This window comes from Salmo trutta, unplaced genomic scaffold (genome assembly GCF_901001165.1).
Source record: "Salmo trutta unplaced genomic scaffold, fSalTru1.1, whole genome shotgun sequence".
NCBI lineage: Eukaryota > Metazoa > Chordata > Actinopteri > Salmoniformes > Salmonidae > Salmo > Salmo trutta.
The window spans coordinates 1-14,314 of NW_021823484.1; the positions used below are offsets into that span (position 1 = coordinate 1).

The window sequence follows — 14,314 nt, forward strand, 5'->3', positions numbered from 1 at the left end:
GGGCCGCCTGGCTCGTTGCAACTGTGTGAATCCATTTATTCCTAACAAAGGCTATAATTAATTTGCCAGAATTGTACATAATTGACATACCATTGAAGGTTGTGCAATGTAACAGGAATATTTAGACTTAGGGATGCCACCTGTTAGATAAAATACGGAACGGTTCCGTATTTCACTGAAAGAAAAAACGTTTCGTTTTCGAAATGATAGTTCCCAGATTCGACCATATTAATGACCTAAGGCTCGTATTTCTGTGTGTTTATTATATTATAATTAAGTCTATGATTTGATAGAGCAGTCTGACTGAGCGGTGGTAGGCACCAGCAGGCTCGTAAGCATTCATTCAAACAGCACTTTCGTGCGTTTGCCAGCAGCTCTTCGCTGTGCTTCAAGCATTGCGCTGTTTATGACTTCAAGCCTATCAATTCCCGAGATTAGGCTGGTGTAACCAATGTGAAATGGCTAGCTAGTTAGCCGGGTGCGCGCTAATAGCGTTTCAAACGTCACTCGCTCTGAGACTTGGAGTAGTTGTTCCCCTTGCTCTGCATGGGTAACGCTGCTTCGAGGGTGGCTGTTGTCGATGTGTTCCTGGTTCGAGCCCAGGTAGGAGCGAGGAGAGGGACGGAAGCTATACTGTTACACTGGCAATACTAAAGTGCCTATAAGAACATCCAATCGTCAAAGGTATATGAAATACAAATTGTATAGAGAGAAATAGTCCTATAATTCCTATAATAACTACAACCTAAAACTTCTTACCTGGGAATATTGAAGACTCATGTTAAAAGGCTTTCATATGTTCTCATGTTCTGAGCAAGGAACTTAAACATTAGCTTTTTTACATGGCACATATTGCACTTTTACTTTCTTCTCCAACACTTTGTTTTTGCATTATTTAAACCAAATTGAACGTTTCTTTATTTATTTGAGGCTAAATTGATAGTATTTATGTATTATATTAAGTTAAAATAAGTGTTCATTCAGTAATGTTGTAATTGTCATTATTACAAATAAATAAAGAAAAAAATCGGCCGATTAATCGGTATCGGCTTTTTTTTGGCCCTCCAATAATCAGTATCGGCGTTGAAAAATCATAATCGGTCGACCTCAACTCTGTACAGTAATTTTGTAGACATTGGTCTCTCTGTCTTTCTGTACAGTCATATTGTAGACATTGATCTCAACATCAGCATGTTAACATATTGTCTGCACATGCTATTAATTTCTGGTTTTTGAATAAGGTTGTTTGTCCTGTGTGTCTTCATCCGGCTGGTTCAGACATGTGTTGTTGTAATTAGTGTGGTTGTCATTCATCCGGCTGGTTCAGACATGTTTGTTGTATTTAGTGGGTGTTGTCATTCATCCGGCTGGTTCAGACACGTGTTGTATTTAGTGTGGTTGTCATTCACTACTGTGTGGAGCGTGTTTTTGGTTTGATTTATGCTGTAAGCATAAAAGTGTGTTTTGACAAATCTCCATAGGTTTTCTAAAGACTGACTGTCCCCAGTGTCACTGCTGTTGTTCTATGACAGTACAAGAGTTAAGAGTGGCCTCTCCCCAATATGCTTGGCTCCACAGTGTGTTGCCTGATGGTAATGCGGTTTATTTCAGATCTGAACCAGGCTCTCCGTTTGTGCTTGGGAAGCACGGCCGACAGGGGCGGAGTATGGAGCGGGTCCTCCGCCCTCAGCATCACCACCACTGCACCCGCCTGCTCTGTGGCTTCGCCAAGGGACATATCACCATGTGGGATCTGGCCAATGGGAAGCTTCTGCGAAGCATTACGGACGCTCACCCACCCCGGCACCGCCGTCTTACATGTCAAGGTAGTCTGGCAGTAAAAGGTCAACTTGAATTGAAATGTGTCTTCTGCTCAGATGGTCTCTATTGAGCTCCTCTGTTGTCCTCTCTCTCTCTCAGTTCACTGATGACCCTACGCTGGCAGTGTGCAACGACAGTGGTGGCTCTGTGTTTGAGCTGGCTTTCAGGTAATACTCATTTGTCTCCTCAGAGATTGTGTGTGTGTGAGCTACCTGCAGTGACCTGCAGGGGCAGTATTGCTCTGCACACAGTAGGAGGATGTGCTGGTTGACTGCATCCCTGCGGACACTGTGGGCGGGTGGGTTCAGGGCCATGAAGTATTGTGGTGGATGAAGGGCGGGTGGGTGGCGTGCGGGTTGAATAAAGGGAAAACATTGCAATCAAAAAATCCATAAATGTATTACTAGTTTGCAATATCTATAGGCTACATACAGTTTGTTTCTTCATTGTATTTATCTGGCATTAGTGTGTAAGCCTACTGTTAGGCCAAATAGAGTACAACAACATGGAGGTTTTATCTACAACTGCACTCTGGTGAACATAGGTGTAGGTGGATATTTAAACCATGGGTCCAAATTGAGGCAAACATGACGTTCTGTAGCCTGTTGCAGTCCACAAAAGACATAAAGGACAGAACGTCAAAATAAAGAACAATATTACACAGTAGCAACCAAACGGCTACCAAATACAAACACATCAACACTATAACAGTCCCAGTCTATAGCAGGCCCAGTCTATAACAGACTATAACAGGCCCAGTCTATAACAGACTATAACAGGCCCAGTCTATAACAGGCTATAACAGTCCCAGTCTATAACAGACTATAACAGTCCCAGTCTATAACAGACTATAACAGTCCCAGTCTATAACAGACTATAGCAGGCCCAGTCTATAACAGACTATAGCAGTCCCAGTCTATAACAGACTATAACAGTCCCAGTCTATAACAGACTATAACAGTCCCAGTCTATAACAGACTATAACAGTCCAAGTCTATAACAGACTATAACAGGCACAGTCTATAACAGGCACAGTCTATAACAGACTATAACACAGGCACAGTCTATAACAGACTATAACAGGCCCAGACTATAACAGGCCCAGTCTATAACAGGCCCAGTCTATAACAGGCCCAGTCTATAACAGGCCCAGTCTATAACAGGCCCAGTCTATAACAGGCCCAGTCTATAACAGACTATAACAGTCCCAGTCTATAACAGACCATAACAGGCCCAGTCTATAACAGGCCCAGTCTATAACAGACTATAACAGGCGCAGTCTATAACAGACTATAACAGGCCCAGTCTATAACAGACTATAGCAGGCCCAGTCTATAGCAGGCCCAGTCTATAACAGGCCCAGTCTATAACAGGCCCAGTCTATAACAGACTATAACAGTCCCAGTCTATAACAGGCCCAGTCTATAACAGACTATAGCAGGCCCAGTCTATAACAGACTATAACAGACTATAACAGTCCCAGTCTATAACAGACTATAACAGTCCCAGTCTATAACAGACGATAGCAGGCCCAGTCTATAACAGACTATAGCAGGCCCAGTCTATAACAGACTATAACAGGCCCAGTCTATAACAGACTATAACAGTCCCAGTCTATAACAGACTATAACAGGCACAGTCTATAACAGGCACAGTCTATAACAGACTATAACAGGCCCAGTCTATAACAGACTATAACAGGCCCAGACTATAACAGGCCCAGACTATAACAGGCCCAGTCTATAACAGGCCCAGTCTATAACAGGCCCAGTCTATAACAGGCCCAGTCTATAACAGGCCCAGTCTATAACAGGCTATAACAGTCCCAGTCTATAACAGACCATAACAGGCCCAGTCTATAACAGGCCCAGTCTATAACAGACTATAACAGGCGCAGTCTATAACAGACTATAACAGGCCCAGTCTATAACAGGCTATAACAGGCCCAGTCTATAACAGACTATAACAGACCCAGTCTATAACAGACTATAGCAGGCCCAGTCTATAACAGACTATAACAGGCCCAGTCTATAACAGGCCCAGTCTATAACAGACTATAACAGGCCCAGTCTATAACAGACTATAACAGTCCCAGTCTATAACAGACTATAACAGTCCCAGTCTATAACAGACTATAACAGGCTCAGTCTATAACAGACTATAACAGGCCCAGTCTATAACAGACTATAACAGGCCCAGTCTATAACAGACTATAACAGGCCCAGTCTATAACAGACTATAACAGTCCCAGTCTATAACAGACTATAACAGGCTCAGTCTATAACAGACTATAACAGGCCCAGTCTATAACGGACTATAACAGGCCCAGTCTATAACAGACGATAGCAGGCCCAGTCTATAACAGACTATAGCAGGCCCAGTCTATAACAGACTATAACAGGCCCAGTCTATAACAGACTATAACAGTCCCAGTCTATAACAGACTATAACAGGCACAGTCTATAACAGGCACAGTCTATAACAGACTATAACAGGCCCAGTCTATAACAGACTATAACAGGCCCAGACTATAACAGGCCCAGTCTATAACAGGCCCAGTCTATAACAGGCCCAGTCTATAACAGGCCCAGTCTATAACAGGCCCAGTCTATAACAGGCTATAACAGTCCCAGTCTATAACAGACCATAACAGGCCCAGTCTATAACAGGCCCAGTCTATAACAGACTATAACAGGCGCAGTCTATAACAGACTATAACAGGCCCAGTCTATAACAGGCTATAACAGGCCCAGTCTATAACAGACTATAACAGACCCAGTCTATAACAGACTATAGCAGGCCCAGTCTATAACAGACTATAACAGGCCCAGTCTATAACAGGCCCAGTCTATAACAGACTATAACAGGCCCGTCTATAACAGACTATAACAGTCCCAGTCTATAACAGACTATAACAGTCCCAGTCTATAACAGACTATAAACTCAGTCTATAACAGACTATAACAGGCCCAGTCTATAACAGACTATAACAGGCCCAGTCTATAACAGACTATAACAGGCCCAGTCTATAACAGACTATAACAGTCCCAGTCTATAACAGACTATAACAGGCTCAGTCTATAACAGACTATAACAGGCCCAGTCTATAACGGACTATAACAGGCCCAGTCTATAACGGACTATAACAGGCCCAGTCTATAACGGACTATAACAGGCCCAGTCTATAACGGACTATAACAGGCCCAGTCTATAACGGACTATAACAGGCCCAGTCTATAACGGACTATAACAGGCCCAGTCTATAACAGACTATAACAGGCCCAGTCTATAACAGACTATAACAGGCCCAGTCTATAACGGACTATAACAGGCCCAGTCTATAACGGACTATAACAGGCCCAGTCTATAACGGACTATAACAGGCCCAGTCTATAACGGACTATAACAGGCCCAGTCTATAACGGACTATAACAGGCCCAGTCTATAACGGACTATAACAGGCCCAGTCTATAACGGACTATAACAGGCCCAGTCTATAACGGACTATAACAGGCCCAGTCTATAACGGACTATAACAGGCCCAGTCTATAACGGACTATAACAGGCCCAGTCTATAACGGACTATAACAGGCCCAGTCTATAACGGACTATAGCAGGCCCAGACTATAACGGACTATAGCAGGCCCAGTCTATAAGACTATAACAGGCCCAGTCTATAACGGACTATAACAGGCCCAGTCTATAACGGACTATAGCAGGCCCAGTCTATAACGGACTATAGCAGGCCCAGACTATAACGGACTATAGCAGGCCCAGACTATAGCAGGCCCAGACTATAGCAGGCCCAGACTATAGCAGGCCCAGACTATAGCAGGCCCAGACTATAGCAGGCCCAGACTATAAGACTATAACAGGCCCAGTCTATAAGACTATAACAGGCCCAGTCTATAAGACTATAACAGGCCCAGTCTATAAGACTATAACAGGCCCAGTCTATAAGACTATAACAGGCCCAGTCTATAAGACTATAACAGGCCCAGTCTATAAGACTATAACAGGCCCAGTCTATAAGACTATAACAGGCCCAGTCTATAAGACTATAACAGGCCCAGTCTATAACGGACTATAGCAGGCCCAGTCTATAACAGACTATAACAGGCCCAGACTATAACAGACTATAGCAGGCCCAGACTATAGCAGGCCCAGACTATAACAGACTATTGCAGGCCCAGACTATAACAGACTATAGCAGGCCCAGACTATAACAGGCCCAGACTATAGCAGGCCCAGACTATAACAGGCCCAGACTATAGCAGGCCCAGACTATAACAGACTATAACAGGCCCAGTCTATAAGACTATAACAGGCCCAGTCTACAAGACTATAACAGGCCCAGTCTATAACAGGCCCAGACTATAGCAGGCCCAGACTATAGCAGGCCCAGACTATTACAGACTATAGCAGGCCCAGACTATAACAGGCCCAGACTATAGCAGGCCCAGACTATAACAGACTATAACAGGCCCAGTCTATAAGACTATAACAGGCCCAGTCTATAAGACTATAGCAGGCCCAGTCTATAAGACTATAACAGGCCCAGTCTATAAGACAATAACAGGCCCAGTCTATAAGACTATAACAGGCCCAGTCTATAACGGACTATAACAGGCCCAGTCTATAACGGACTATAACAGGCCCAGTCTATAACGGACTATAACAGGCCCAGACTATAACAGACTATAGCAGGCCCAGACTATAACAGACTATAGCAGGCCCAGACTATAGCAGGCCCAGACTATAGCAGGCCCAGACTATAGCAGGCCCAGACTATAACAGACTATAGCAGGCCCAGACTATAGCAGGCCCAGACTATAGCAGGCCCAGACTATAGCAGGCCCAGACTATAACAGACTATAACAGGCCCAGACTATAACGGACTATAGCAGGCCCAGTCTATAACAGGCCCAGACATGTAAATGTTTGTATTCTACTTGGTGAAAGGTGGTTCAACGTGATGAAAGAGCAGTAGAGAGCTGCATCATCAGTCTACTGTTCAATAGGCCTAAATATTCACTAAATACATCAATGTTGAAGAAAACAGCATTAAATGTTCAAGATATAAAAGGGGAACTGTACAGCGGGTTAGGTTAGGGTTGGGTTAGGGTGGGGTTAGGGTGGGGTTAGGTTAGGGTTGGGTTAGGGTGGGGTTAGGTGGTTAGGGTGGGGTGGGTTAGGGTGGGTTGGGGTGGGGTGGGTTAGGGTGGGGTTGGGTTAGGGGTGGGGTTAGGGTGGTTAGGGTGGGGTTAGGGTGGGGTTGGGTTAGGGTGGGGTTAGGGTGGGTTAGGGTGGGGTTAGGGTTAGGGTGGGGTTAGGTTTAGGGTTATGGTGCGGTTAGGTTAGGTTAGGGTTAGGGTGGGGTTGAGTTAGGTTAGGGTCGAGTGGGGTTAGGGTTGGGTTAGGGTGGTGTTGGGTTAGGTTAGGTTGGGGTTAGGGTGGAGTTGGGTTAGGTTAGGGTCGGGTGGGGTTAGGATCAGGTGGGGTTAGGGTCACGTGGGTTGGGTTAGGGTGCGTGGGGTTAGGTTAGGGTGGGGTTAGGTTAGGGTGGGGTTGGGTTAGGGTGGGGTTGGGGTTAGGTTGGGGTTAGGGTGGGGTGGGGTCGGGTGGGATTAGGGTGCGTGGGGTTAGGGTGCGTGGGGTTAGGGTGCGTGGGGTTGGGTTAGGGTGGGGTGATGTTGGGTGGGATTAGGGTCGGGTGGGATTAGGGTCGGGTGGGATTAGGGTCGGGTGGGGTTAGGGTGGGGTTAGGTTAGGGTGCGTTAGGTTAGGGTGGGGTTAGGGTCGGGTCAGGTGGGTTTAGGGTCGGGTTAGGGTGGGGTTAGGGTGCGTGGGGTTAGGTTATGCTGGTGTTAGGGTTAGGGTGGGGTTAGGTTAGGGTGGGGTTAGGGTGGGGTAAGGATCGGGTGGGGTGCGTGGGGTTAGGTTAGGGTGGGGTTAGGTTAGGGTGGTGTTAGGGTCGGGTGTGGCTGGTTGTGGACGGAATTCATCTCCCAGTGTCTGGTGGAAAGCAGACTGAACCAGTTTTTCCTCTGGGATGTTGTCTGTGTTTCACTCCATTACGTTTATTTGTTTATCCTGAACGATGACAAGCATACTCATAACATGATGCAGCCACCACTATGCTTTCAAAAATGGAGAGGAGTACTCAGTAATGTCTTGTCTTGTTGTTGCAGTATTACATTAGTGCCTTGTTTTAAACAGCATCCATGTTTTGGAATGTATTCTTTACAGGCTTCCTTTTCACTCATCTAGGTTATTATTGTGGAGCAACTACCATGTTGTCGACCCATCCTCAGTTTTCTCCTGTCACAGCCATTAAACTCTGTAACCGTGTTAAAGTCACCATTGGCCTCATAGTGAAATCCCTGAGCAGTTTCCTTCCTCTCCGGCAACTGAGTTAGGAGGGATGCCTGTATCTTTGTAGTGACACCATCCATAGTGTAATTAATAACTTCACCATGCTGAAAGGGATATTGAACGTCTGCTTTCCCCCCCCATCTACCAATGGGTGCTCTTCTTCTTTGTGAGGCATTGGAAAACCTCCCTGGTCTTTGTGGTTGAATCTGTGTTTGAAATTCTTTGCTCGACTGAAGGGACCTTACAGATAATTGTATGAGTTGGGTACAGAGATGAGGTACACACTATTATTGCACACAGAGTCCATGCAACTTATTATGGGACTGGTTAAGCACATTGTTACTCCAGTACATATTTAGGCTTGCCATAACAAAGGGGTTGATTACTTATTGAGTCAAGACATTTCAGCTTTTCATGTTAAATTAATTCGTAAGAATAAAACAAATATCCACTTTGACATTATGGGGTATTGTGGGTAGGCTAGTGACAAAAACATCTGAATGGAATCCATTTTAAATTCAGACTGTAACAACAGAATGTGGAGAAAGTCGAGGGGTGTGAATACTTTCTGAAGGCAGTGTGGTTGGTTTATTTTTGACCCTCACATTGTATTCCTATTAGTTATACATTCAAGCACCCCTGTCACTATCTGTAACCACAGTCTAACAGTACATTATTTTAATGAGGTATTACAGTGAGACAGGGATTGTGTGTGTAATGAGGTATTACAGGGAGACAGAATGACCCCTGCTCAGTTAGACATTATTATACAAAGCTGTCTCTCTTATTCAGGTCAGATTAATGGAAATGGGGGAGAAGTACTTTTTCGTTTTTCTGGCTTCTCTAAGTCTGTGTCCCAAATGGCACCCTATTCTCTATAAAGTGCACTACATCTGACCAGGGCCCATAGGGTACCATTTGGGACTAACAATTCTGCTCTGTACTGCATTTGTGTATGTCAGAATCTGAGGGCTTTAGGGGAAATAGGATATTCAATATTGTCATAATGAACCACAAACCTACTTTGTGACTGAAGTTATGTTTATTTTGTTAGTCTCTCTCTCCCCTCCTCTCTTTCCCCCCTCCCTCCTCTCTCCCTCCTCTCTCTCCCCCCCTCCCCCCTCCTGTCTCTCTCTCTCTCTCTGCCTCTCTCCCCCCCTCCTCTCTCTCTCTCTCTGCCTCTCTCCCCCCTCCTCTCTCTCTCTCTCTCTCGCGCTCTCTCCCCCCTCCTCTCTCTCTCTCTCTCTCCTCTCTCTCTCTCTCTGCGTGTAGGAGGTTGATGGGGATGCGTACATGTGAGTCTCGTTGTCTGTTCAGTGGCTCTAAGGGGGAGGTGTGTAATGTGGAGCCTCTTCTTAGTGGCCCGGACCTGAAGGATCACCCCATCACACAGTACTCTCTACTGGCCATGGCCTCTCTTACTAAGGTAAACCCTATATCAGGTGTCCCCAACTGGCGCCAATTATTTAGCCCCACTAGTTTTCTGAGCAAAAAAAAATACAACTTATTTTTATTAAAATGTTTTATTGTTGGAGATAAAACAAAAAACTGTAAAAGCACCAGCAAATCAGCTCCAAATGATTTTAATTTGGGAAATCTGTTCCCTAGTATTCCCACGCATAATAGAGGGAGGGATACACTGGCCAGTTTATTAGGTACACCACCCTGTTCACAAATGGTTTGCTCCTACAGACAGTGAGTCATGTGGCTTGCTGTATAAAGCAGGCATCAAGGCATTCAGTTACTGTTGGATTGAACGTTAGAATGGTCAAAACGACCTAAGTGACTTGGAGCGTGGTAAGATCATCGGTTCCCCGGTCTCAGAAACGGACAGCCTCCTGGGCTTTTCACGCACGACACTCTCTAGTGTTTACGGAGAATGGTGTGACAAACAAAACATCCAGTCAGCGGAAGTCCTGTGAGCGAAAACAGCTCGTTGATGAGAGGTTGAAGGAGAATGGTAAGAATCGTGTGAACTAACAGGCTGGCCACAAACAAGCAAATAATGGCATCTGAACGGCATCTCGGAAGGCACAACTCATCGCTCCTTGTCACAGACGGGCTACTGCAGCAGACGACCACACCGGGTTCCACTCCTATCAGATAAACACCAGAAGAAGAGGCTTCAGTGGGAACGCCAGCACCAACACTGGACAATTAAGTAGTGGAGAAACAGCCTGGTCTGATGAATGTTTCGTCATGCCGATGGCAGTCAGGATTTGGTATAAGCAGCCAAGGTGTGATCCTGCCTGGTGTCAACGGTAAAGGCTGGTGGCGGTGGTGTAATGGTGTGGGGAAGGTTTTCCTGCCTGGATACCAATTGAGCAACGTTTCCATGTCCTGGACAATTCAGGCTGTTCTGGATGGGTTTACCTAATACACTGGCCAGGGAGTGTACCTGATCGTATACAAAATGTAAGCAAGGTTTGAAATTATTATGTTTAAGTCAAATATTATATCTGTTTGGGCTTCTTGCGGTCAATTTGCAGTCTACAAATGATTTGTAATTCTGTTCCGGCCCCCTGACCGTCCGCTCCAGAAAAACTAGCCCTGCAGCTGAGTCTGGTTGATGATCCTGTCCTGTATACACTACACCCTACACACTACACCCTACACACTACACACTACACACTACACCCTGTCCTATATACACTACACACTACACCCTGTCCTATATACACTACACCCTACACACTACACACTACACACTACACCCTGTCCTATATACACTACACACTACACCCTACACACTACACACTACACCCTGTCCTATATACACTACACACTACACCCTACACACTACACACTACACCCTGTCCTATATACACTACACCCTACACACTACACACTACACCCTACACACTACACCCTACGCACACTACACCCTACGCACTACACCCTACACAAACTACACACTACACACACTACACCCTACACACACTACACCCTACACACACTACACACTACACCCTACACCCTACAGTCTGTTCTATACTGGGTGATACATGACATTCACACCCTACAGTCTGTTCTATACTGGGTGATACATGACATTCACACCCTACAGTCTGTTCTATACTGGGTGACACATGACATTGACACCCTACAGTCTGTTCTATACTGGGTGACACATGACATTGACACCCTACAGTCTGTTCTATACTGGGTGATACATGACATTCACACCCTACAGTCTGTTCTATACTGGGTGATACATGACATTGACACCCTACAGTCTGTTCTATAGTGGGTGATACATGACATTGACACCCTACAGTCTGTTCTATACTGGGTGATACATGACATTCACACCCTACAGTCTGTTCTATAGTGGGTGATACATGACATTGACACCCTACAGTCTGTTCTATACTGGGTGATACATGACATTCACACCCTACAGTTTGTTCTATACTGGGTGATACATGACATTCACACCCTACAGTCTGTTCTATACTGGGTGATACATGACATTCACACCCTACAGTCTGTTCTATACTGGGTGATACATGACATTCACACCCTACAGTCTGTTCTATACTGGGTGATACATGACATTCACACCCTACAGTCTGTTCTATACTGGGTGATACATGACATTGACACCCTACAGTCTGTTCTATACTGGGTGATACATGACATTCACACCCTACAGTCTGTTCTATACTGGGTGATACATGACATTGACACCCTACAGTCTGTTCTATACTGGGTGATACATGACATTCACACCCTACAGTCTGTTCTATACTGGGTGATACATGGCATTGACACCCTACAGTCTGTTCTATACTGGGTGATACATGACATTGACACCCTACAGTCTGTTCTATACTGGGTGATACATGACATTGACACCCTACAGTCTGTTCTATACTGGGTGATACATGACATTGACACCCTACAGTCTGTTCTATACTGGGTGATGCATGACATTGACACCATACAGTCTGTTCTATACTGGGTGATACATGACATTGACACCCTACAGTCTGTTCTATACTGGGTGATACATGACATTGACACCCTACAGTCTGTTCTATACTGGGTGATACATGACATTGACACCCTACAGTTAACAGTAACTATGTCATTGTTATTTTTGTCTTTCTCTTCAATTCCACTGAGAATATTTGTCTGTTTTCAATCCAACACGATCTTGTTCATTTCAGATTCTAGTGATCGGACTGAAGCCTTCTCTCAAAGTGTGGATGACATTTCCTTATGGCAAGGTACCTCCTCTCTCATCTAGGCCTTTCCCCCTCTCCCTCACAACCCTTTCTCTGTCTCGCTATCCTCCTCTGACCTCTCTTCCCTCTCTCCTTCCCAGCCTCTCTGTGACCTCTTCCCTGTTGCTTGCTTTAATGGGATTTTGCCTCACTGTAGAACGGTGCTGGCTAAAGGCCCATAATGTTTTTATAAACGCATCCCTAACCCTTTATTGAATGTCACAATCATAACATGCCTCGCTGCTAGGAACAGAACAGGAGATTGGAGGCTGGGGGACACAATAGACGCTGCCTGGCTAGGAACAGAACAGGAGATTGGAGGCTGGGGGGGGGGACACAATAGACGCTGCCTGGCTAGGAACAGAACAGGAGATTGGAGGCTGGGGGGACAATAGACGCTGCCTGGCTAGGAACAGAACAGGAGATTGGAGGCTGGGGGGGGGACACAATAGACGCTGCCTGGCTAGGAACAGAACAGGAGATTGGAGGCTGGGGGGACAATAGACGCTGCCTGGCTAGGAACAGAACAGGAGATTGGAGGCTGGGGGGACACAATAGACGCTGCCTGGCTAGGAACAGAACAGGAGATTGGAGGCTGGGGGGGGACAATAGACGCTGCCTGGCTAGGAACAGAACAGGAGCTTGGAGGCTGGGGGGACACAATAGACGCTGCCTGGCTAGGAACAGAACAGGAGATTGGAGGCTGGGGGGGGACACAATAGACGCTGCCTGGCTAGGAACAGAACAGGAGATTGGAGGCTGGGGGGGGACACAATAGACGCTGCCTGGCTAGGAACAGAACAGGAGATTTGAGGCTGGGGGGGACAATAGACGCTGCCTGGCTAGGAACAGAACAGGAGATTGGAGGCTGGGGGGGGACAATAGACGCTGCCTGGCTAGGAACAGAACAGGAGATTGGAGGCTGGGGGGGACAATAGGCGCTGCCTGGCTAGGAACAGAACAGGAGATTGGAGGCTGGGGGGACAATAGACGCTGCCTGGCTAGGAACAGAACAGGAGATTGGAGGCTGGGGGGACAATAGACGCTGCCTGTCTAGGAACAGAACAGGAGATTGGAGGCTGGGGGGACACAATAGACGCTGCCTGGCTAGGAACAGAACAGGAGATTGGAGGCTGGGGTGGGACACAATAGACGCTGCCTGGCTAGGAACAGAACAGGAGATTGGAGGCTGGGGGGGACACAATAGACGCTGCCTGGCTAGGAACAGAACAGGAGATTGGAGGCTGGGGGGGACAATAGACGCTGCTTGGCTAGGAACAGAACAGGAGATTGGAGCCTGGGGGGGGACACAATAGACGCTGCCTGGCTAGGAACAGAACAGGAGATTGGAGGCTGGGGGGGACAATAGACGCTGCCTGGCTAGGAACAGAACAGGAGATTGGAGGCTGGGGGGGACAATAGACGCTGCCTGGCTAGGAACAGAACAGGAGATTGGAGGCTGGGGGGGGGACACAATAGACGCTGCCTGGCTAGGAACAGAACAGGAGATTGGAGGCTGGGGGGGACAATAGACGCTGCCTGGCTAGGAACAGAACAGGAGATTGGAGGCTGGGGGGGACAATAGACGCTGCCTGGCTAGGAACAGAACAGGAGATTGGAGGCTGGGGGGGGGGACACAATAGACGCTGCCTGGCTAGGAACAGAACAGGAGATTGGAGGCTGGGGGGACAATAGACGCTGCCTGGCTAGGAACAGAACAGGAGATTGGAGGCTGGGGGGACACAATAGACGCTGCCTGGCTAGGAACAGAACAGGAGATTGGAGGCTGGGGCTGGGACAATAGACGCTGCCTGGCTAGGAACAGAACAGGAGATTGGAGGCTGGGGGGACACAATAGACGCTGCCTGGCTAGGAACAGAACAGGAGAT

At 46.7% G+C, this 14,314-nt stretch overlaps 1 protein-coding gene across 2 annotated transcripts in view; it reads left to right on the plus strand.

The window, feature by feature from the left end:
• Positions 1-1,701: 1,701 nt before the first annotated feature.
• LOC115191135 (vacuolar protein sorting-associated protein 8 homolog) overlaps positions 1,702-14,314 on the plus strand; it is a 28,097-nt gene continuing 15,484 nt past the window's right edge. For both annotated transcript variants that reach the window (XM_029749102.1, XM_029749103.1), the window contains exons 1-4: positions 1,702-1,826; positions 1,921-1,988; positions 9,469-9,622; positions 12,369-12,428. In XM_029749102.1, the coding sequence (XP_029604962.1) occupies positions 1,761-1,826; positions 1,921-1,988; positions 9,469-9,622; positions 12,369-12,428 (348 nt within the window). In that variant the 5' untranslated portion in view covers positions 1,702-1,760. The remainder of the gene's footprint in view (positions 1,827-1,920; positions 1,989-9,468; positions 9,623-12,368; positions 12,429-14,314) is intronic.